This window comes from Pipra filicauda, unplaced genomic scaffold, assembly GCF_003945595.2.
Source record: "Pipra filicauda isolate LSUMZ 115617 unplaced genomic scaffold, ASM394559v2 scaffold242_size1167801_pilon, whole genome shotgun sequence".
Classification (NCBI taxonomy): domain Eukaryota; kingdom Metazoa; phylum Chordata; class Aves; order Passeriformes; family Pipridae; genus Pipra; species Pipra filicauda.
In genome coordinates this window covers 750,406-773,372 of record NW_024104357.1, presented here as the reverse complement: position 1 = coordinate 773,372, position 22,967 = coordinate 750,406, and the positions used below count along the sequence as shown (strand labels likewise).

Sequence of the window (22,967 nt, the reverse complement as noted above, 5' to 3'; positions counted from 1 at the left end):
ACAGGCTGAACAGGCTGAACAAAATAGTACTTCTTTAATACTCCCTTCTTCCTAGTTCCACACTCTTTTACTACCCTTGTCAGTTCCTGAACACTTGGTTAAGCTCCTTTCACCACTATTCACATTTTCTCTTTTGTCTCCACTCACTTTATTCATGGAGAACAACTTTAATGTATGTTATGCTTTTCATTTGTTGAAAAAGTATCTGAAAACTCACAAAAAATGATCACTTGCTGTTGTCTGTGCAGCAAACTAGTCCTTCTTTGCTCCTTATTGCACACACTGTAAAATTCTGGGAGTTTAGGATTAGGTTTGGTATACAGTAAATAAGAGTAATTTCCAAAGCAAGATCTAGAAGATGCCATCTTCACAATAGGTAGAAGAGCTATTTGGCTGAAAAGGGCTGGGAGGTGTTTCAAACTGAGAGTTAAAAAGGGATCTTCGTTTTTTTCTGCCCCTCCCATGTGCTGTTCTCTGCAGCTCAAAATGGGGCAGAAAGCCAACGTCATGACATTTGGGCAGACAGCAGTTTATGGAAGTGTCTATTACAATTCCACTCCCACACCCGTGGTAGAAAGGAGCCTTCTCCCTGGCCAGTGCAAGCAAAGGTGCTGCCAGAGAGTTACAGCTGATGTGAGGCTTCTTTCCCTGGGTCTGGGGTTTGTAGGCAGACTTGTACATTTTTCTACATAGGTTTTAAATACAGATTCCCCTTCCTCTGCTTGCTTACTCCTCTCCCCCTCCAGAAGGAATCAGAGGATTTCTAAAACATGCTGTGGAGTTTTCTCAGCCCTCACGTGCCATCATCACCAGTGGGCTGGGCTGCAGCCTCAGAGAACGTGCAGAAGCACCGTGATCGAGATGAGGTTTGCCTTCTGCCTCACACAGTCATCTCAGACACTGGTGAAATACCCTGCAAACTACAGTGAGCTCGTGAAACCTGCTACTGATCTCAGTGTTTCAACTGATCTTAGAAGGGAACAACGGAGATCAAATGGCTTTTTCAGCCTGTTTGATTTTTTTTGCTGTTCTTTTACGATGAGCACTTCCAGCACTTCCGCGAATCTGCTTCATCATTTTATCTGAAAGAAATATTAATGTATTCATAAATACATGCATATATATAGGCTGTACGTAAAGCATCTATGCAAATATGCCCACTCCCTTTTCTTCTATTGAAATAGTGTTCAGTGATTGTTCAGTTCTCTTTAAAGGATGAGTCACCTGGCTCTCTCTGGAGTCAGGAATCTAAACTCAAACCAGTAGCTGCACAATGATCAGCTGTGTAGCTTGATCAGTTATTTTACTGGACCTCAGAAAGTAAATCCACAATTTTTCAGTTTTCTAAATAACAAGAAAAATATTATTATCGTTTCTGCTTACATTATTTTCCCCTAATTCTTTATTTGAATTTAATATTAGAGAATTAGCTTGTGGATAAAAAAGGAACTGCTGGATTGGCAGCCCTAGAAACTGAAGTTCCCTGTTTCTTGGTAGCACAAGGACAATAGTAAAACACAGCAAGGACACTCCCCTCCACCTGCCCCATAAGAGAGCGATCCCTGGACCAGAGCTGGTGGTGAGCAGCCAGTGCAGGTGCCACATGCATTCCCTCTTGGAATTCTAGAGAGCCATGGACACAATGTGAGCTAAACTGCCACCTCGGATGCTTTTCATGTGAAGCATCAGCCGGTGAGCGGGGAGATCACCACTCCTTGGGGCTGTGGAAGGTCACCCCTACCTAAGGAAACACTGACAGAATGACAGAAGAGGATCTGTCACACCTGTGCTGAGCAAAAGAAGGGGTCTGGAATGAATGAATGTTAGACTTCAGTGAGAATAAAAACAGGAGATGGAAGGTAAAGCAGCAAACTTTTGCTGTCATATTTAGGAATTAAGTGAGAAAGGGATATCTGAACGACGTGTGTTTCCCTATCCTGTATATAGAATATAGAGATAATATGTGTAATCCTGCTTAACAGAGTAATTAAAATAAATCAGTAAATTAAGTGAACTTTTAAGTGTCTAGCTCTCCATAGGGCTTGAACAAAGAATGATGTGAGATTCCTTACTTATAACTAAGGGGTTAATTGCCATTTTAATTCCCAGATGTGAAAAGAAAGATGGAAATGCGAGAGAGAAAAGATGTAGATTAGCATCTCTCACCTGAAGAGCTGCGTGGATTGCAGAGGCAGAAGTGCTGTCAGACATAAACAAAGAACGAGGACAAAGCACAAGGCAAATGTGCAACTGTGGAGCAGCCTGATTTAACCAGTGACACAAACAACCACGAAGAAAACCAGCCTTGCCACTGTAAAGGTGTCAAGAAAGTGGATTGCTCCCTCAATAATTTAATTCTGAAGTCTGGATGAGCAATTTATTTTTTCTTTCATTTTCTTAAAGTCAGTCAAAGGGGTTGTGTGATTCAGTCCACCAGTGCAGGGGATTCCCTCTGGATCTATCTCTTAGTTATGGCTTGGGGTTTGTTGTTTTTGGTTTTTTTTTCTTCAACTTGTCTCCTGAAAAAAAAACCAAAAACAACATATGACTTCTTTGTATGTATCCTGAAGTGTTTTGGGAAGGAATTAGATAACGGGCTAATGAAATGTAGGGGCTTTCTGGTACACGGCAAGTACCAGGCTGTCAATGAATCCTGCATTTCTCTAGAACCAAGAAAAGACATGCAGAGGCTTTGGTGGTATTTTTAGCCATTTAGATTATACGTGTGCCTGTCCATCTCTGTGCCTTTTGGTCTTAGCCCTGCCAAGACTGGGGAGTTTTTTAGAAAACCTCTCATTGCTTCCTCGTACCCCCTCAGTGCTCTAACACACAGTGTTTCACTGATTTCCATCAGAAGGGTGTTTAAGATGCTACTGGACCTGTCTTGGCTGAGGTTTTCAGGTACAGCTGAGTCAGCACAATCTCCAAACAGGTTCCCTTCCCTTTGGAGGTGTTTCAGGCTCGTTGGGCAGGAATCCAAGCACTGGGGGCCTCTGGTAGCGTTTAATTTATCAGGAACCAAAGTTGCTGCATTGGCTGTAGTAACTCATAATTCAAAGAAACCGTGTTGGAGAAACTGATCTGGATATTGATTTTAAAAACTAATCTGGCACTGTCTCTCAACCTTTCTTTTTCACTGCAGAAAAAATGGATTCCTTATATAAATTCTAAAATAATACAAAGCATATTGCGGAACTGGCATAAGAATGGCTCCATTAGGGGTAGCTCTGATTTTGCAGAGTGGTGTTTGGCATGTGAAACCAGTGATCAGAAGCAGAACTGGATAAAAGCTGGTTGTAAAACACTGCCAGCAGGAGAACTGGGGATTTCTATTTCATTAGGAATTTGTAACTTCATCTAATAAATGACTAAACTGACTACACAGCGGGTGAGACGAGTTTTACAAGGAGGGGCAATTTCTTTTATTTGTATGGGTTGGTCCAAGACAGGATATTCCTCCTCGCAAACTCTGCTTTGCTGTTGGCCTTGGACCACCACAGCTGCAGCAATGCCACTCCTGAGAGAGGAGTTTCCCTGCTGAGAACCCCGTCCTGAGTGCTTCATTTTCACAGCCTGCAACTGAAGAATTTTCCCTGTTTCCTAAATGAGTCATGAGAATAAATTATGTAATTTTAAAGGTTTTAATTTGCACTGGAAGGACAAAACCTGATAATTTTATTATATGTAACTACCTAAATACCATCTGAACTTTTCTGGGACTTTGCTCTCTGCCTGTTATTTTCCAGAGCTGTTTCAAAACAGAAGATGAGAAATGGTGTACTCATTCTGGGACCATATCTTGTCAGTAATCACTGCTCAGGGTTCGGAAGATTGAATTAGAAAAAATGTAATGGAACAAGCACAGTTGAAGGGAGAACCATCCTTGTGCCAATTTCTCCCTTTTATAAAAATATAAGTGATATATATATGGTGATATAGTGACCCTGAGACAAGTTTATTTTCCTCTTCGGGTATAGTCCAACAAAATCAAACCCATTCCTTGTTGGTTTTTGCTGTGTGATCACTCATAAAACGCAAAGCAAACATATTGCTGGATGACATCTGTCCTTTGGATAAATGGAAGACAGGTGTATTGCAGTGCAGGAAAGCGCAGCATAGACTTTGCAACCAGGACAAAGCTATTAAAATAGTAGGTTTGAACCAGTTAGGGGACTTGGCATGTTTTTTTAAGACTGATTTAAGGCAAGCAATGAGTTGCTTCATTACAGTACATACTGTATGTTGCAGCATTTACTGCCATTAACACCAAGCCATTCATCCGTAACACACTAATAGCTCAAAGATTGGTTTACTCGCAGTAGTTATGGTACCCTTGTAAAATATTTTACAAGAATTTGACACTTTGCGTTAGTGGTGGTGTGTCAGACCCGTGCTGAGATGATGCAGGTGTCCCATCTCTAGTGTTGGAGGGCTGACCAGGGCTGTGCCAGGGCACTGACCTCTCCAGAGGTGTCCCTGCAGCATCAAGGTCAGTGGAGCAGGAGACCCAGAGATGCAGCCAGAGCATCCACAAATCAGCTATTCCCTGTATTCTCAGGTCTCACGTTGGCTGTGACTGTAGTTTGGCAGTTTTTGATCTTAATATGAGCAGCAGATGTGGAATGGCCAGCCAGACCCACAGCCAGACCCACGAACGCCAGGCAGTCAGTCTCTGATGGTCCTTCTGCTCTCCACACGCTGGTGTGAGAGGGGTGCACTACTGAGGGATGTAGGGTGGCAGCTTTTGTGAGGAATGCACAAGATTTGAGTATCCATTTAACACATCACTTCTTTATTTTCACATTACTGACCTGCAAAGCTCAGTGCAGTCGGTCCTTGTTACAGATTCACGTCCCCACTCTCACTCCCACCCCTCGGTCCCCACAGCTCCCCATCACCCGTGTCCCGCTCCCTGGATCCCCATGCCCATGTCCCTGATGTCCCACAGTGTCCCCACACTCCTTGGTCCCCATCCCCGACGGCTGCCACCCGCAGGGGTCCTACACTCGGGTGACACCTCTGGGTCTCCACCCCAGGCTTCTCAAGTCCCCATCCCCCGGTGATCCCGTCCCCTGCACCTCCACGCCCTGGGATCACACCACCACCCCCGGTGATCACCCGCGGGGTCTCCTTTCCCCGGCGACCCCATCCCCGGAGCCGCCGCCCCTCGTGTCCCCTCGCCCCGCGTCCCCCTCAGGGCGGCGGCAGCGCCGCCCCGCCGCGGGGCGCGGCCCCTTTAAGCGCTCTGACGTCACGCGGCGCTGCCATGGCAACGGCCCGTCCCGTCGCGCGGCCCGTGCGGGCGGGGCGGGGCCGCTCCCGCCCCAGCAGCGCCCCGGCCATGGCGGCGGCTCGGTGACACCGCGCTCCCCGCGCCCGCCGCGCCCGCAGGTACCGCGCCCGGGGGTGCCCCCACGCCGGGCTGTGCCCGCGGACGGCTCTGCCCGGCCCACGGGGCTCGACGCGGCCGCCCCAGGGCGGTGCCCGCTCCCCCCGGTGGCTCCGCTCGCCGCGCCGGGGCCGGGCAGCCTCGGCCGGGCGGGGTCCGCGGGCCGCGCTTCCCGGCGCGGTGGCAGCGCCGGCCGCCCCCGCGGGGCTGCGGCGGGAGGGAGGGAGGCTCAGGCACGCTTGCCGCCGGGCCGTGCAGCGCCGGGGCGGGCGCGGCCCCGGCGGGGCGGGCTCGGGGTGCCGGGCACGGGGAGGTCCCGGCGCGGGGCCGGGGCCGCCCGGCAGTGCCGCGCCCGCCCCGCCCCGCGGGCGGCTCCATCCCGGCCGGGGAGGGGCTGGGGCGGCACCACTGCAGCGCGGGGGGGCGGGGGGAGGCAGCGCTCGGGCGGCGCCGCCGGCAGTGCCCGGAGACCCCCGGCAGGTGAAGCCCCGCGGGCGGTGCCGGGTCCGCCGGGAGCGACGGGGGGGCCGGGCAGCATCACACGGTACCGGAGCGCGGGCTCAACGCGGGGCCGCGCCCGGGGCTCGGCGGGGAAGGGCCGGGGCAGGGCCTGGGGAGGGTCCCCGGGGTGGTGCCGGGGGAGCGGAAGGGAGGGGAAGGCTCATTGTCCCGGGCGGGGCGGGAGCAGCGACCCTCGGGAGCGGCAGGTCCGAGTGACACCGGCGGGCTGCGGGTCACTGCGGAGCTTCGGGGCTTCTCCCCGCCCGGGGAGCGGTGCTCGGTGCCCGGGGGTCGGCAGGGGCAGCCCTGGCGCTGTAAGTCCCGGGTGGGCACTGCTGACCCGTGCAGGACGCGCCTGCCATCCCAGCGGGATCGGCTGGACTCGAGATTCAGGTTTGGAAGTCTGGCAGCAACAGGCAGTTCCCAGGCTTATGGAATATGTAGGGAAACTCTCCTCTCTCTTTTCCATTTCTCCGGCTGCCTAGAGCTTGTCTTTATGTCAGCATTCCGTGAATTGGTTTGACAAGGGTGAATGCGAAGGTACTCCCCGTCTTTAGGAAAAGTGCAAAGTCATTAGATGCTTTTTGTGTCATACTTTATAGGTATTCCTGGTTTTCACATCCAGATTTTTTTTTCTCCAATATCTGATTTATTGCTGAGATTATCAGCTTCTTTAGTTTTTACAAAAGCCTCCAAACTGCTTTTCCAAATTGTTACCAGATATAAATGTGATAGACAACAAGTTTAGTTTATGCTGTAATATTACCTGAACTAATGCAAGATATGCCTCTGATCCATTCCCTGTTGATTATACAGTTTGAGAATAGACATGTTGTCTTTTATTGGACTGATTATTGTAGCTTGGAAAAGACAATTTTCCAGGAGGGTTTTCAGTTCTGAAGTAGGAGCAGGGTAAGTCTCAAAGCTAAGTATGAGTTGAGGGGAAAAGTGCTTTCATTATTAGTATTTGATTATATATAATCAGTTTCTGAAGTAACGGGAGTAGTTGTTCTCTGCTCAGTAGAGAGTATTGGGAAAAGGAGGGAAAAGAATGGCAAAATGGAGCAGAGAGAGAGGAGGCAGGTACCAACCTCTAAAACCTGCTGTAAAAGTGTTGGGAGAGACAAGAACTGTAGTTTTCTGAGTGGTGGGATTTATGTGTTCAGTGGAGTTCTGTGTTCCAGTTTGGTCTCTGCTTTGAAAAATGTTTTGTCTGTTTCCTACTGGGAACGCGAAGGGAGGGATCAGAGGGATTGCTCTGAGAAGGAAGGGGTTCCCAGTGGTAGTTGGGTGCTTTTCCTGCTCTGCCAGTTGTCAGCACAAGCTTGTTCTGGTTTGTAGGGGTTGCCTCATGCAACATCCACGGAGTTACCACAAGACCATTTGATGTGCTTTCTAGAATTCCATATACTTCCCTAAATATCAGTATAGGATCCAGGAATTTTGGCAGTTCTTATGGGAAATAGTGGGAATATCAGGAAACATGAGTCTGCAAAATCATCAATGTTCAGAGGAAAACCTGAATCTGCTCGCTGACTTCCACTGGAAGTACGGGAAGTGATGTAAAAGGTGGTCACTAATGTGACAATGAAGTGACAGCTACAGTGGCTCTAATTACTCCTTAGAGTTGGGGAAATCTGAAGTCATGTTAGCAGGAATAATAACTGTATCAACGAATTAAAATGAAACAAACCACATGACAAGCTCTCGTAGTCCTGAAAGCCTTTTAATGGGATGAGAATCTTCAGTGGGTTTTTGCAATGTTTGTTTGTGATTCTTAAGCACCATAGTTGTGGTGAAGTTAATTTGTGCTTCCAAAGAACAGACTGATGGTATCTCGGAAGAAGGGGGCCAGGAAAAGGAGGGAGATCATAAATATATGGACATGTCTCACTGTGAGTCTACTAAGGCAAACTATAGGCAGTATTAAATTATTATTTCTTTAAAATGAGCAGTTTTTACAGTGGGTAATACAGATGGCTTATAGAGATTCAATAGGTTGAGAACCAAGGCTGCTATAATAATAACTTTCATCTGTTAATCATGAAAATACTGAGTTTCAGGTTATAGAGATGTCTTTTTCTGTATTCTGTGTTGTAAAAGTGCTACAGCAAATAACTGCTGTTCTTTCTCTAGTTTAGCTCTTTCCTGAGGGTTTGGTCTTGATGGACTACTCAGGTCATTTAGATCTTAAGTAAGAAATTGTTTGCTGCAAATGTCATATTTATGTTGGATAGTGAAAGTTTCAACTGTATCTTCATGTTGCTTAGTTGAGTACTCCTATATTTAATGTGTATTTTGTCCAAGTATTTTAATTTTTCTAAAGAAAAATGTGGGACTGGAAAACCTTGCAAAAATATTTTTGATTACAAAACCACATAGTTCTCTCTCAGCCCATTATGGAATTTTTAAAAATGCTACAAAATTTATGAATATAAGATTTTGAAGAAATAAAAATACAAAAAACCCCCCACAATATGTAGAGAAGTGGTGATCTTCCTCAGTCACTGTTTTCTCTGCCAGAGTCTTAATTTATGACTATTGTGTCACTGAAGATGGTAATTTGATTTATTTTTTTTTTTATATCTGAGGTGTCTCTTTAAAATGTGTTATCAAACTAGTAAGAAATTCAGAATCTCTGAACTTGACATGCAGTGCATGCTCCTGGAATGTAAATACTTAGGGACAGTGATAATGCAGTGATTGTGTTTTGTACTTAATACTGTCTGGGAATATCAATGCTCAGATTAATGCAGCTCCCAAGAGCCCAGAACTGGCTGTTTAGAAAGTATGCAGAGTATTGCCAATCAAGAAAATATTTTTTAAGTTCCACCAAAATTTTTCTCTCCTCTAATTAGATGCAGACCTGTCACTTACTTCATCTTCCGAAGTGTGTAATTAAATTTAGTTGTTATTGTTTTGTCCTTGTATGAAACTTCTGTGTTTTGCAACTTAGAGTTTTGTAATAGAATTTATGTGAAAGATTCGAAACAGAGCTAAAGCAAATGATCACCAAAAACGTTGACTGTGTGCTGTTCTCTCAAGGCTGTAGTTTGGTACCTGATACTGGTGCAGGGAGCTCATGGAGCTTTCTAGATAACACGAGGCAGTGCTGCACAAAGCTGCAGCTTTAATTAAAAAGATGGTGCTGTTTAGGCTTAGGCTTGGGTTCATGTGTTCAGCAGCGTTCGAACAACCAAACTGTCTTTGCAGAGAGCCTGAAACAAAAAACCAAGGGGGAACTTCTTAATGCTTTGAAAGAACGTCGGCTCGGGTGCCATCAATGACACTCGATGTGCTGCTGATTGTGGTGAATCGCTGTAGTTAGTGTGGGAAATACCATAGTGAGAACTGGGCTGGAGGTTGGTGAAAGAGAGAATTAATACAAATATAGATGGACATTTGCTAGCAAATGGTTGTGCAGTTCACTGGCGTTCGTTTCCCTTACGATGTCTCAGCTTCCAAAAGTAAGTGAAATGCTGACATACAGTAATCCAAATTTTTATTCGGTTACTGTAACTCTTGCAATCTGTTACCTTCTGAAAGGACTTCAGCTGGAAAGAAGGGGAAAGATAGAAATGCCTGATTGTATTGAAGAGCACAAGGCACTTTTAACTTTTCACCAATTACATAAAATTAGTTGTTTAGGGGCAGAATAGGTTTGCCAGTTTGCAGAAACTGTAGTTTCCCCCTCCTTCTTATGTTGGATCTCAAACAAATATTAATCATATGGATTTTCATTGTAAGCCAAGTGTTTGAGTCATTGTGAATCCCACTGTTTTGAAACATTAAAAGAGCTGAGTAATGTTAAATTTAAAATTATAAGATTTTAATTTTCAAATGGGGAGGGAGGGGAACAAAATGAAATCATCAGATCAATCCCATGATTGAATGTGCTTCTTAAATGAGATTGAAGGTCTTGGAGCTGCTCTCGGTGACAGGCTTGGCAGCTTTACAAGAACAAATCACCTCCTCACAGTCAGGAGTGGGAAGTTTTGGACCTGCCTAGTTTGTTTCCATCGTGCACTTATTGGTTCAGGTGGTCAGCACAGAGCACCCAAGCAGTTTCAGGATAACTTGATGATTTAATTCTTGTTGGATTAATTTTTGTATATGCTTTTGCTGCCCTATATGTGTTTATTTGGTTATTTATTTATTTTTAATATGGTAATTAGCATAAATTGCACCTGTGTAATTTTCTGTTAATATATTAAAATGCAGTTTGTGTGGTATCTATACACATCTAAAGTCTTGCATTAAAATTAAAGATGCTTTTTTATGATCTATTGTTGAAACACACATGGTATTTAAAATTGGTTTGTTTAAAAGAACTATTTGATCTGAGTATTTTTCTGGTGACCCTTTGCAATCATGATTGATTGCTTTAAGTGATTGTTCATGCAAACCAATTTTATTCCTAGTTTGGAATAGGAAGACATTTTTCTTCCTACAGATTCTTGATTTAAGTTGGGCTTAGTTGTTATTGAGCTGAAAAAAGTATTCAAATTCCATATACAGAAGCTATGTTTGTCAAAATCTGATTTCACACACTAATTTTAGAGCCTCTGTGTGTATCTAATGATTTTGATAACTTTTGATGATCTGACGTACAGCTTTGACAGTGCAATGTACTGTCAGAGTACTAAAAAATTAGTAATTTGGGGTATGCCAGCTTTTAGATAGTTTTATTGTATAAAAGCTTCCCCCCCCAATTATAAATTAGATTTAGGCACATGTATTTATGTTGTACTGCTCTTAAGAATGCAAAGTGGAACCCTTTCCTTTGCATGTGCATGGTGCTGATGGGAAGGGGAGGTGGTAGAAGATCTGATTGAGTTTTGTTGCAATCTCAACGTTAGGCAGAGTTCAGAAATAGCACAGCAAAGTTTCCATGACAGCATTAAGTCCAGATGCCCTAGAATGTCAAGAAACAAATAATGATGTTAGTACCATTTTCCCTCCATTGGAATGGTAGGAAGGACACAGCAGGAGTGGGGGTGCTCCTGACAATCTCAGGGGAGAAGAGTGGTGGTCCACAGGGAAGTGTTTCAGCATTTTATAGGATATTAAATGCTCCTTTTTAATCTTCCTGATGCTTGTGGGGCAAGAAACTTCTCCAGTGCTCTTTCGAGTAGTTTGGATACAAACTGTCTGAATACAAAACCACTCCAAAGTGTGGAGAATGAGGTAGCCAGGAAGTAAAACTATGATTTCAGGTGCTACAAGCACAATCTTAATTTCTAAGATATGGAACGGAAAAGGGAAAACTCCTCTCTTGTCTTGGAAGCAGCCCAAAAGAGGGAGCCAGGTTGTTTCTTTATTTTTGTACAGCAGAATAAAAATAAAATTTAAGACCAAACTAAATGGACTGTAAAGGAGTATTTAATGATGTGAGTGCTTAGCTGCTGTTCTCCACACTTTGGGAAAAAGGTAGAGTAGCCGGAGACGGGAAGTCATTAAGGGGTTTTTTCCTGCTCATCTATTAGACTTCATTACAAATGCAGCCTGATGGGCATCAAAAGCCAAATACATGCATTGGAAAGGGACGGAGTGAAGAAAGTTGGCTTTTGCTCGTGATGCTGCTTCAGAAGCTTGAGCAATTTTCTCTTCTCAATCTCTACAGAAACCTGGCTATAGCCCTTCCTGGTAACTTGGACAGGGTGACAGCTGAAAGGCCAACAGCCTCAGCAAACACTTAAATTGCCGGTGGGTTTCAGAGCTGTGGCTAATGTTTGCCTTCTCACTGAGTCAGGTACCACTGTGCTTTGCTCGTAGCTTCTGGAAGCAGGAGGTCAAGACTGCTTAGCCATTTTTACTAATCTTTCAGTCACCACCGCTGAGAAAAACTCCAAAAATGGTAGTATGCATATCTCAAACACCAAAACCAAAAGTCTTCCAAGAACAGTGTCTGGTCTGTGGTGAAGGCTGAGATGATGCACTCAGCTGAGCTGCTCTTGACCCCTCTCACTGTCACGGACGTACTGGGAAGCACTTACAAGAACAGCAGTTCCAGTGGACTGGAAAGATATCCTGCAGCAAAGCAGGTTTTTGGAGCCATGGGCTCTCTTGAGGCCATGGTACCTGGTTGATTATTCCTGTCTGTAACCTTAGGCTTTGTCTCCACAGGGGAATACTGCTATTTATAGGCTAGTGAGCATCATGCTTTCATAAAAAAGTTTTCATTAAAAAATAAAAAAGTGATCCTTTGTGGAAGACTGCTATAGATGGGAATATTGTACTTAGCAGCAGCATTTTGTTTCTCTTTTACCCTGTTCTGTTGGAAACTTCATCTAGGGTTACTTTCTTTCCAGTAGGCAGGTGGCTAATTTCTCAATTATGGCCAGTTAAAAATTACTCTCGCTACAAAGACAGCCTTTATTTTGAGAACCCTGCAAGTGTGGAGATAGTTAGGAACCTAGTGCTCCTTATTTCCTTAACATGTTTCCTAAATATTGGATGTAGTATCTTTAAAAAGCAACTGTTTGAAAACAGGCATTACTGCTTACTGCTTGAGAAACATCAAAAACAATTCAGAAGAGTATAGGTTAGATACATCCATCTCATCACAAGTTGTACCTGAAGTAGTTAAATAGCCCATGTACTCTTAATCTCATTCTTGCATTAGTAGGGGTGAAAAAACCAGTACATAGGGTTTTTACTTTGTAGCATGGGATTTCTAATCGTTCTGTAAAGTGAGGTTTGTGATAGTTGTTTTTCTTTAAAGGCCTATGACAATATGTATCTCAAAAAAAGTATTTAGAAAACCCTACTAAAGTAGCTTGAACTCTAATCTGGAAGAGAACTTAATTCTTGTGGCTTCAAATCACAAGTAATTGACCAGAAATATATTGGGAACCAAAAGCAAAATTAAAATTGGACCTGAGGGAAATAGTTTTATCTGATCTTTGGATAGTCTGTATTTAAAAAAAAAAAAAAAAAAAAAAGGCAAGTGCTTCTATTCCCTTGTTTCCGTATGAAAGAGTCCAGCTGAGTGTTCCAGCTGCGTGGTGCTGTGAACACATAATGCCTCGCTGTAGCTTCGGTACCAAGGGAGTGTGTGTGGTGCTGAATGGGGAGGAGGAGGGAAGGGTGCTGAGCACTATGTATAGATCAGATCCGTGGTTTTTCCCGAGCTGGTGATGAGTTTGAAAGGATACAATGTGTGTGTAACTGGTACTGCTGGGCTTTCTGCTCCTCAAGTGTGTGAGAATGCTCCCCTTGCAAAGACTGTCAGCCAGAAATTGTTGCAGTCGAGTGAATAGTCATCCGAGTTGAATTAAGGCACTTTTCCTGGAGACAGTACTAGTTTCTCTTAATGTGTATTTTCTCCATTGACTTTAAACCTAAAATTATCTGTGTGCTTGGTGCCTTTTATGCACACTGTGCAGTCTGCTCTCTCTCAGATAACAGGAGGCTGCCTCAGTAATCTTTTGTGCCTGTAGGTGCCAGACCAGATTTTATATGCACAGCTCTGCTTGGCCCTCCATGATGCCACTTCAGTAAATACCAATGTGCTGGCCCCTAAAAAAATCCAAAATCAAACTTGTTTGGAGATGGATTTTAATGTAAATGAGAGTCTTTCAAAATGACTTTGAATTGTCACTCTGCAGTACATTTTTCCTAGTAAAATGTTAGAATAGCCTCTGGATGTGGCTGGGTATTTGAAGAGACAAAAAACCTCAGCACACTCCCTGTGTGTGTCCACCTGTCTGTGCCCAAAGAAGAAATTGGACTGGAACCATCACTGTCTTCTTACTTAGGGTTATATCTTTCTGCTTCATTAAGATCTTTCTTGCCACTTCTTAGATGATTTGAATTGCAAAACCATTAATAATTTGTTCAGTGATGTGTCCTGAGGTCAGCGAACCAAGTTTTTACTGGCGAATCATTATAGTCGCTGAAGACAGTTTGAATTTCACATGAAGTTCTGTTTGCAGGGAGTGTGATAAAAATAAATCTGTGCTTATGTACCAAAACATTTTGACCTGGAAACAAACATAATGAGGATAAGATGCAAAAATGTTAATTTTGGAAAAATCACTCTTTTGGACTGTGAAATATTCATGACTTAAAAATGCCTTCCTTCCTGTGCTTTTTTCAGCCTTGTGCTCATCACTGAATTTCTTGTGTTTTTCTTCTAGAATCTAGTGTGTGTGGGCAAAGAAGAGTAGGGGCTTTCTATATGTTTTATGAATGTACTTGGCTTAGACTTTCAGTTGGGTTTTAGAAATAAACTCTCAAATCTCTGAGCTTCAGACACTAGTCTCATGAAATGTCGGCCTACTGCATAAAGAAGGGTAAAAGTCTAAAGTTACTGATGGTTTTTTGCTAGCAAACTTAAGAATTATTTCACTCAAACTTCTCAACTGTGATTTCCTTTGTCTGTTTTGTGACTGCTGTTAACAAGGTCAGTATTTGTCGGTCTGTTTGTCTTCCATGGCAACCGTAATAAAACCAGTCATCAAACCCAGCTCTGTGACTGAAACACACCAGAGGTTGATCCTTACAGCACTGAAGTCTGAAGGTGAACACAGATGTTTGTATTTGTCTCACTGAAATGACTTCTGTTCACAGCACCAAGGAGTTATTGTGGTAAATGGAAGTGTTTTGATGTGGCAGTCTTTGTTTCAAAGTCATACTAAAATCACCAGCTGAGTAGCTACATGTGTGTCAAATGGCACATATTTATGTTTGTGATGTGTAGGTATGAGGTGTTTTGGCCAAGGAAGGAAGGAGCAATCTTGTTGTCTTGAAACTGCTTCTGCCACCCAGTTGGTGGGTGGGGTTGTGTTCCTGATGTAACTGCAGGGGGCATGTGGTCACACGAAGAGGGAACACACTCTCAAATCCCACTGATTCATTGTTTGCTTGTGAGTCTGTCTTGTGGCCTCTCCTTTCCAGCTGTACATTCAATTTTGAGCACACACTCGCATCAGTTCCTTAAAACTGGGGACGGTGTCTGTTGGAGAAATGGGTGTTTAAGTAAGTTCTGCTCATACCCTTCCTCTCGAGAGGCGTTGGTTGATTATTTCCTGTTTTTGTACCAAAGCTATAATGGAGACATATCACTTTAAAACACTTCCAAAATGTGCAGAAGTGCAACAATAGCGCTGACCTCAGCGAGCGAGGTCACACCCAGGCTGCTTCCTGTTTTCTTCTTGGGGAGACCAGAGGCCCTGAATATGGGAGAACTCTCCTGTGCATGTGCCCAGGACTCAGAAATCACTGTGACAATTAATTCCATTTTGCAAAATTAAAATAACTTAGGGAAAATATTCTGTTAGGATTTCCAGAGTTATTTTATAAATGGTAACCATTTTAAAATTAATAATCATTATTCTCTACTGAAATGTGTAAGATGTTCTGTAACTAGTGCACCCCTCAAAAGTATACATTAAAGATAAAGGAAGGAGATGAACTGGTTTGAGAGGAGAGAAGAAGAGCAAGGTACCCAATGACACAATTACAGCCCCTACATACTGGTGTTTCAACTTATCCCAGCCTCTCTCTGCTGTTATTCAAGTATTAGTTGACCAATATAAAAGCTCCTTGCTTTGTTGTCTTTGTTTATTGATGCAGTACAGCTACAAGTCAGAACAAAGGATGCTTGGGAAAATGGATAGCTGGAAAGGTCTCTTTGAGAAACAGGAGAGACAACATAGGGCCAAGATATAAGTAAAAAAAACCATTACATGTTTCATTTTCCTCAGTGGAGAGCTGAGTGTGTGTGTGGTCCTCAAACAGCTCTGCTGCAGAAAATATATTATGTAAAATTCCAGCTGAAAGAGTTTCTATATGAAGGTCTGTAACTGCATCACAGCATTAATGCATTTACTTTAAGTGACTGTTGTGCAGGCAGAGATTTCACTTTATATAAGGCCATGTCCAAGTTTGTACATTTTGAAGCGTTCTCCAATATGTCAAACCCATTGCCTTCGGGCTGCAAGAAATAAAACCTCTCTGTGTTTTAATTCTCTATTCCTGGGTTCGGGGAGACATAAATGAGTGGGCAAAGCTGCCAAAGTCTTGTTTAGTACTAAATGAAGAAGTGTTTTATGAAAATCTTCTTTGGCACATCCTGAATACATGAAGTATTGGTCTGTGTGTGCTGGCAGGGCTCAGCTTCAGAGCCAGAACCCCACTGTCCACCCCTGCAAACACTGTCAGCACTCACAGGAGGCAAACAGGTAAATTTACACAAGCAACTTCAGCATATAAAGGTTTTGTGGCCCAAAGCCTGAATGTGTGTGAGTTACCACTATATATCTCCTTTTAGAGAAAGCTGAGGTATGCCTTGGTGTCTTTTTCCTATAATTAGTAAGGTGCTGTAGTTAGCATTCCTTATGTTTAGCCACCTGTGTGATCATTAGTAGAGAGGATCACATAAAAGTTATGTGAAACCTCTCTTTTTGCTGCTATCTGTTGATCACTTGTGAGATCTTGCTGTGTATGAGTTGAAAAACTAAAGTTGATATGTATAGGTAAGCATTAATTTCAATTCTAAAGGACTGATTTTTTTGGTACAGAATGAAATTCTTACCCAAATAACTCTTGAGTTGATAGCTCTTAAGAATCTAGTTACACTTTCTGCAGTCCCTTTAATCTCTATATATTTGACACGAAAATAGTAATCCTTTGCTGTGGCAAGGGGCATATTTACACTTCTCTAGTAATTTTTTTTCCATCCTATGTATATGGTGATTTTACAGGGGAATAGGCTAAGCTTGCCAAGGCAAGTGAAAGTACCTGTTATTTTAAATACTTTTTTTATTTTTAAGAATATAAATTACTTAGTTTGTAAACTGTAATCTTCTCTGAGACGGAAATACTTGAAATAGAACTAAAGGTTCCTATCACTACATGCTTGGCTATTCTGCTTTGAATAACCTGCAAATACCAGCCTATTTCCTGGCTTTCCAGAGCTCCATCAGCTCTTGGTCCCTGTGCCAGCCCTCTGCTCAGTGCCATGGGGTCAGCAGGTCCTGTCTGATGAACTCCCTGCATCCCAGCTTGTGTAGGCACTGTGTCCTGCCCTGCTGCCTGCTGGGATGTCACAGGGGTCTGGGCTCAGTGAATCTTCTCAAAGCGTGAGCTCAAGTACATTTGGAGTGAGTTTTTACAGAGAAAAGGGTGTTTTTCCAACCACAGTGTTCTGATTCCACGGTTTGTAAAGAAAGTACTTTGGAGACAAGAAACTGGTAATTTGTCACCTCCTGCCTGTATAATGAAGAATTAAACTCTTAGCAAATGGTGTTGCTACTGAATCAGGAATAGTGCAAGGGGTAATTTATCTGTGGAGCATTCAAGACTACCACTGGCTTTCTTGACACTAGATATGCAGTGGAATCTGACTTAGTTAATTATTTTGCCTCGGGAGGCACTTTGTTTTGGTATCAGTAAATTCACTTGTACAAGTCCACTGAGGAGAAATTGCACTGAGGGACAGTTCAGCCTGCAAATGGCTGAGGGCAGAGATGTGCTGCCTTGGCTACACAGTGGTTAGTGCTCCCTGTATTGCAGAGATTTACTGCCTTGGCTACACAGTGGTTAGTGCTCCCTGTATTGTTGCTTCTGATGGAATCATCTCGTGTCCTTCACCCCCTTTCCTGATGCCTTGGGTGTCCTGCCGTGGTACACCCCCAGCTACCAAAGGTTTTAAAAAGTTTTTCCCCTTCCTGTTGCTCGTCCCCTCAAGGCCTCCCTGCCACAGCAGGTGATGCTGTTCATCGTGCACATCATGAATTGCATTTGGAGAGAAGCATCTGGCTTCTTTATCAGAGGTCCTACCTCTGAATGCTGAAAAGCAGATAACACTAGGGATCTGCATCTAAGGGAAGTCAGAGTATTTTTTCTCTGACTCAACATTTATTAAAAATATGAATAAGTCAGGGAGGTAGGCATTACATTACCCCAGTGTCCTGAGGTGGCAGGAGGAAGCCTCACTCCTGCCCATACAGGTAGAAGAGCTGGTGGCTTTGCTGTGTACATGATTGAGGGCTCCTGGGGAAATTCATGTTTGGAATAAAGATTTTTTTCCAGGCTGTGAGGCTGTGCTCCTTCCTGGCTGTAGTATTTTGATCTTCCTGGAGGGGAGAACGAACAGGCATGTGTCTTTTGTAACCTAGTACAACACTTGTTGAATCCACTGAGGTTTTCAGTAATTTGTATGAGGAAAAAATTGCAATATAGAGATGACCTCCGTTCTTGGCAATCCCTGTAAGCCCTGCAAAAGCAGTCCCAGCATTTAATCTGATAAAAACCAAGTTGTTTATCTGATGCCTCATAGCACTGGAAAATAGCACACTTCGAGGTTGTGGTGATGACCTGCTTCTCTGCACTGAGGACAGGTTTATAGGATGTAGCCTCTGCTTGGCCAGTGCTACCAGGCATCTCAGGTCTGAATTCTTGCTGTGCTTCACTGATACACTTAAAAACATACAGCAAGTAAATCTAGTCTAGCCAACGATCTATGGACATAACTACATCTTCAACCATATCACTGTAGCGTCAGAAGTATTAAAACAGACACAGATGTATCCACAAGTGCCAGGCATCCAAGCAGGTGTTTTATCTTCCTGTGTTGCTGTCGTGATTCTGCTGACATCAGTCGGGAGTTTGACAGGAATTTGGAGACGCTGCTTGCAGGGTTAGTGTGAATCTCAAAGGCATCTGTGAGAGCTTCCTCCCTACCCACTCAATTTCTGTACTTTCCTGTGGGCACATCAAAGTAGTACTAAAAAAAAGAAAAAAGTAAAAATCCCAAGTGGAAGCATCTTAGTCCCAGTTCTGCTAAATACTTCATGGTGGGGGATGATCTGAACACAGAGGCCATCGGGAGCTGCCGCCAGCCGGTGCAACAGCGTTGGATGCGCTTCAATTTAATAGTTAAACTGTGCACTTAGTTTGTTTACTGTAGTATCCTGGTGTTTATACATAGCTTAAGAATATCTCAGAGCTTGCTGTTCAGCTGCTGCATACTGGAAAGGAACTTTAATGCTTAAAGCTGGAGTAATCCAGTTCTAAAAGAAACCTGGATTTTGCGGGAATGTGTGCTGGCTTGAAGGCCGTTCTGTTCACTGAGGTATGGCTTGACCTTGAACCACTGACATGTTTCTGCTGAGCAGTAATGCTAAGGCCTTGCAGATTTAAAACATAGTGGTGCTACTAGGGCTTTTCCACTACCAAAAAAAATATATCTTTCAAAAAATATGGAAGATCATTGTCCTTTTATTTGCTTCAGAATTATAGCTAAACGTGTGTGGGTGGGTGAGAAGGCTTCTGGAGCTGGATTTTGTCCATGTAGAAACTTGGAGAAGTGTAACACAGTTTAAAGCCGTGTAGCTGCTGGTGCAGGAATGGCATTAATGGTGAACAGAGCTGATACATTAAAGTGACATTAAAGTCCCTAACAGCGACTTTGTGGTTGAAGTGCAGGGTGGTCATTGATGGACTTCGAGTGCCAGTGCAGTGCTACAGCTCATTTCCTAATATGCTCACGGTTTTACCTATGAATAAAAAACCCCCTGATGACTTTAGGTGGCTGTGACTGGCCGTGCATGCTTCCAGGTGTGAATAGTGTCACTGACTTTATGATCAATAATTCTCTGTATTGAAGTGACTGTTTACAGAGCACTCAAGTGTGTGGCACATTACAGGGCAGAGGCTGACTTCCCTTCTCAGAAAAATAGAGACACATCAACTTCTCTGTTAGGAATCTTTATCTTCTGTTAAAAATAGCACACAAGACTACTAAACATTGGCAGGCAGCACGGCTGGCTGGCTTAAGACCTTTGAGACCATTGTTTTGTCTGTGTTACCTTTGAATAGATTCTAGATAAAAAAAGGAAAATCACAATGAGAGGATTAATTTGACACAGTCAGAACTGAAAATGGGGCTATATTTCATAGAGGTATACCCATTAAATGCATTAAGATTGTAATTAAACTGATAGACTTTAAAAGTATATGATTAAATGTACATCCTAAAGGGATGTTTTTAATGCTTAATTTTTAAAATCAGACATGAGTGCTGATGACTTCTGTGTTATACCTACTATGCATTAAGTCATGTTAAGTAGTTTAGGCATCTGAAATAGGAACAGGATAGTAAATGAAGTAGTCTGATATTCACATGTGAATTACGTCTTTGTAGTTGAACTGAGCACAGGTTTAAGGAAGGAAAACCTCATAGTTTGTTTACATACAGCTGGAAATATTAGTTAGACCTAAGTCACCACTTCTGTTACTGGTTTGGATTTATTTTGATCTGGAGATGATCCAACTTATGTATGTTTGTGAGTTTGTTCTGAAATGGACTTTGCAGTGAAGCACGAGGTTCAGATTGATAAAAGGAGTAGATGGATAATTAATGAAGATACTTTTCTTCTTGAGTAGCCAGAAATTTTTTAGCTCTCAAACACTTGTTTAAGGTGTTAATCCAGGGGTGTTTATCTTGTTAGTAAATTGCTTTGAGCCAAAACTTCTCACTCTTTTCAATCTATGAAGTGTTGTGTTTTATAGATGGAGAAAAGCTTTCAGAGTCAGTCTTTTAGAGCACATCACTATTGGACTACAAAGAACCAGGATCTAGACCTAATAAAGGGTTTCCCTACAACTTCCCAGACACTCTGTGACCCTTCTTCCTCTGTTTTTTGGCCATTTTTCAGTGGACTAAATAAGAAGCATAAAATAATGTTTTGAATGGGTTTTTCTTCACGCTTCTTTTCCTTCCTTCCTCAATTTTCATTTTTTGAGCAATACTCACAAACTTTTGTCTTTCTTCTTCTGTAAGCTAGAAGTGGTTTGGCTTTTTAGATAATGTCATGGGGCCACCACCATCACCTTTCTGGTGTGCTTTTCCAGTCATGAAAAGATTACAAATAGGTGCCTGGCTTGTTTGTGAGCAAGTTACTTTCTGATGTTCCTTTCACTGCAAGGATATTGAAGTCCCCATGTGTGTGAACAGACTTCAGAGGTCTCTGTAGTGGTTGCACTGCTGTGCTGGAAATAAAGAGGAAAATTGATCTGAGGAAACTTTGTTCGACATGCTGAAAAAAATCCGATGCAAAATCTGATTTGAAAAAAAAAATCACTAACCTGAAAGTGTGCCTGCATGAAGTCTTACTGTTAATTGATCTTCTTGTTGAGGTTGCTTTGAGTCCTCAGTCAGATGAGAACTGCTTTAGGCAGCTGAAGGCTGTATCAGCACGAGGATGCTTTTAGGGATGGTTCAGGCATTGCTATCCCTTCTCACTGCATGGGGGCCTTTGAAATGAAAACATCATTGTGCCTTGCCCAGGGAAAATATGGAAAAAATTGGAGAAAACCTGCTATTTCAGCTGTAGTCAATGATTCAGAAATTTTGTCTGTAATTAAAACCAAGCCTACCCTGGCTGTGCTGTGCAAGGTGCCTGTATCACACCCCCGTTGAGCCCAGAGGTGAATGTTGAGGGGACCTGCAGCCTTTGCTCTCTGTTGCCATCTTGGGGCACAGAATTTGTGACGGAGTTTGCGGGCGGGTGAGCAGAGCCCTGCTACAAAACAGGTTCTTAAAGTACAGTGGGTGGTTCTGTTGACAGTTGCTTCTATATTCAAAATAGACTTCACTTAATTCTACTTTTCATGGTAATTCAGGGATTGAAATCATTTAAGTCTTGCCAAATTCATTAAAGACAGTGTACTAACAGGAATATCTATTTGGAAGCCTTTCCAAAGGCAGGATAAATATATATATATATATATATATTTGTGGGGGATTTCGTTTTGTTTTTTTAAAGAGGAGAAAGTGATACTGAAACTTATTTTTCTTCCCTTTTGTTGGCAGGTTTTCTTCACCAGTGGAGTGTGAGAAATAAAGGCTGAAGAAGATGAGTGAGCTGGAACAGTTACGGCAGGAGGCAGAGCAGCTGCGAAACCAAATCAGAGTGAGAACTGCTAATTGCTTATTTTTCATTATAGAATTCCTCCTTTAAGGGAATAAATTGTAAAGATCACATCTATTACTACACTTGTGTAAGCTGTGCAGAGCCTAAAATGTTTTTAGAATATTTGTTTAAAAATCAGAAGAGCCAATGGTATAATGAAGCGCATTCTTAGTATTTCTTGAACAATATGTTTTATTTCCTGTTGAAGTTCTCTGAGTTTTGGTATTAGGGGTGTATTTGTCTCTGCAATTTTTTTTTTTATTTTGGGTTTTTAAAACAAGAGGGGAGCAGCAAACTTATAGAACTTTGGCATTACAAACTGGGCTTAGGGGTATTAGAAAAGCTTGTTCTGGGCTAAAAGTGATGACTGTGCTGCCACTCTGGAATAGCCTGCAGGTCACAGCATGGACTGTGAGAGAGAACCTTCCAGGGTTGTCATTTCTACAAGCCCTATTTCTTTGCTTCCTGTTGAATTTATTTTTTTTAAATACTGATTCCCCCCATATGTTCTAACTTTTTGTTGTATTTACTCACTGAAGATAAACCAAATATGAGCTGTCATCCCCAAAGTCAGTTTTCCAGGAATCTGTTGCGACATGCCTGTACATTTCAGTGATGCAGTTTTCAGGAAAGTACAAAGCATAATAAGGATATTCAAAGTCTTTTTATTTTTAATCAAGATTTTCTAAACATGAAGCATCCATAAACCTGATTTATATGGGAATGCCTTATTTGCAAGCATTCCTATCAGCGGGGAGTACAGGTTTCTTGGAATATGTTGCACACTGACTTTTTTTAGCACGGCATCTGCTGGCAGCAGTTGTTGTGTGGTGTCTCCTGCTTCATGTGAGGCTGCTTGTTGGTGTCAGCCATGTGGAGAACACACTTCATGTTTCACGAGTTGTGGTGGGGGCAAGTGTTGCTTTCCTGCTGCTTGTTCAGCATCCCATCATTTTCACTTAAAACACTCCAGAAAGAAAAGGGCGGGATCAGTCAGTGCTGTGGCACTGGGTGCCCTTTCCAGTAGGACATGCAAATAAATTTTAGTTTAAAATACTTTTTTCTATTGAAGCTTTATTACAGCGTTGCACAAATAAAAGTTGTACATAATTTTTCCTCTACCTGATGTGTGACATCAGGGTGAGCCAGTTAAG

General features: G+C 42.8%; 1 protein-coding gene across 4 annotated transcripts in view; it reads left to right on the top strand.

Annotated features, from left to right (window-relative positions):
- Positions 1–22,967, top strand: part of GNB4 (G protein subunit beta 4) — a 62,999-nt gene that overhangs the window by 26,083 nt on the left and 13,949 nt on the right. For 2 of the 4 annotated variants that reach the window (XR_005563715.1, XM_027709795.2), the window contains exons 1-2: positions 5,297–5,391; positions 21,714–21,813. Coding sequence is in view for 3 of the 4 variants with exons in the window: in XM_027709795.2 (XP_027565596.1) it covers positions 21,757–21,813 (57 nt within the window). In the remaining variant the exon portion in view is untranslated. Of the gene's footprint in view, positions 1–5,296; positions 5,392–5,910; positions 5,934–21,713; positions 21,814–22,967 lie in introns of those variants that run through there. The other 2 variants (XM_039381855.1, XM_027709802.2) reach the window with 2 other exon arrangements.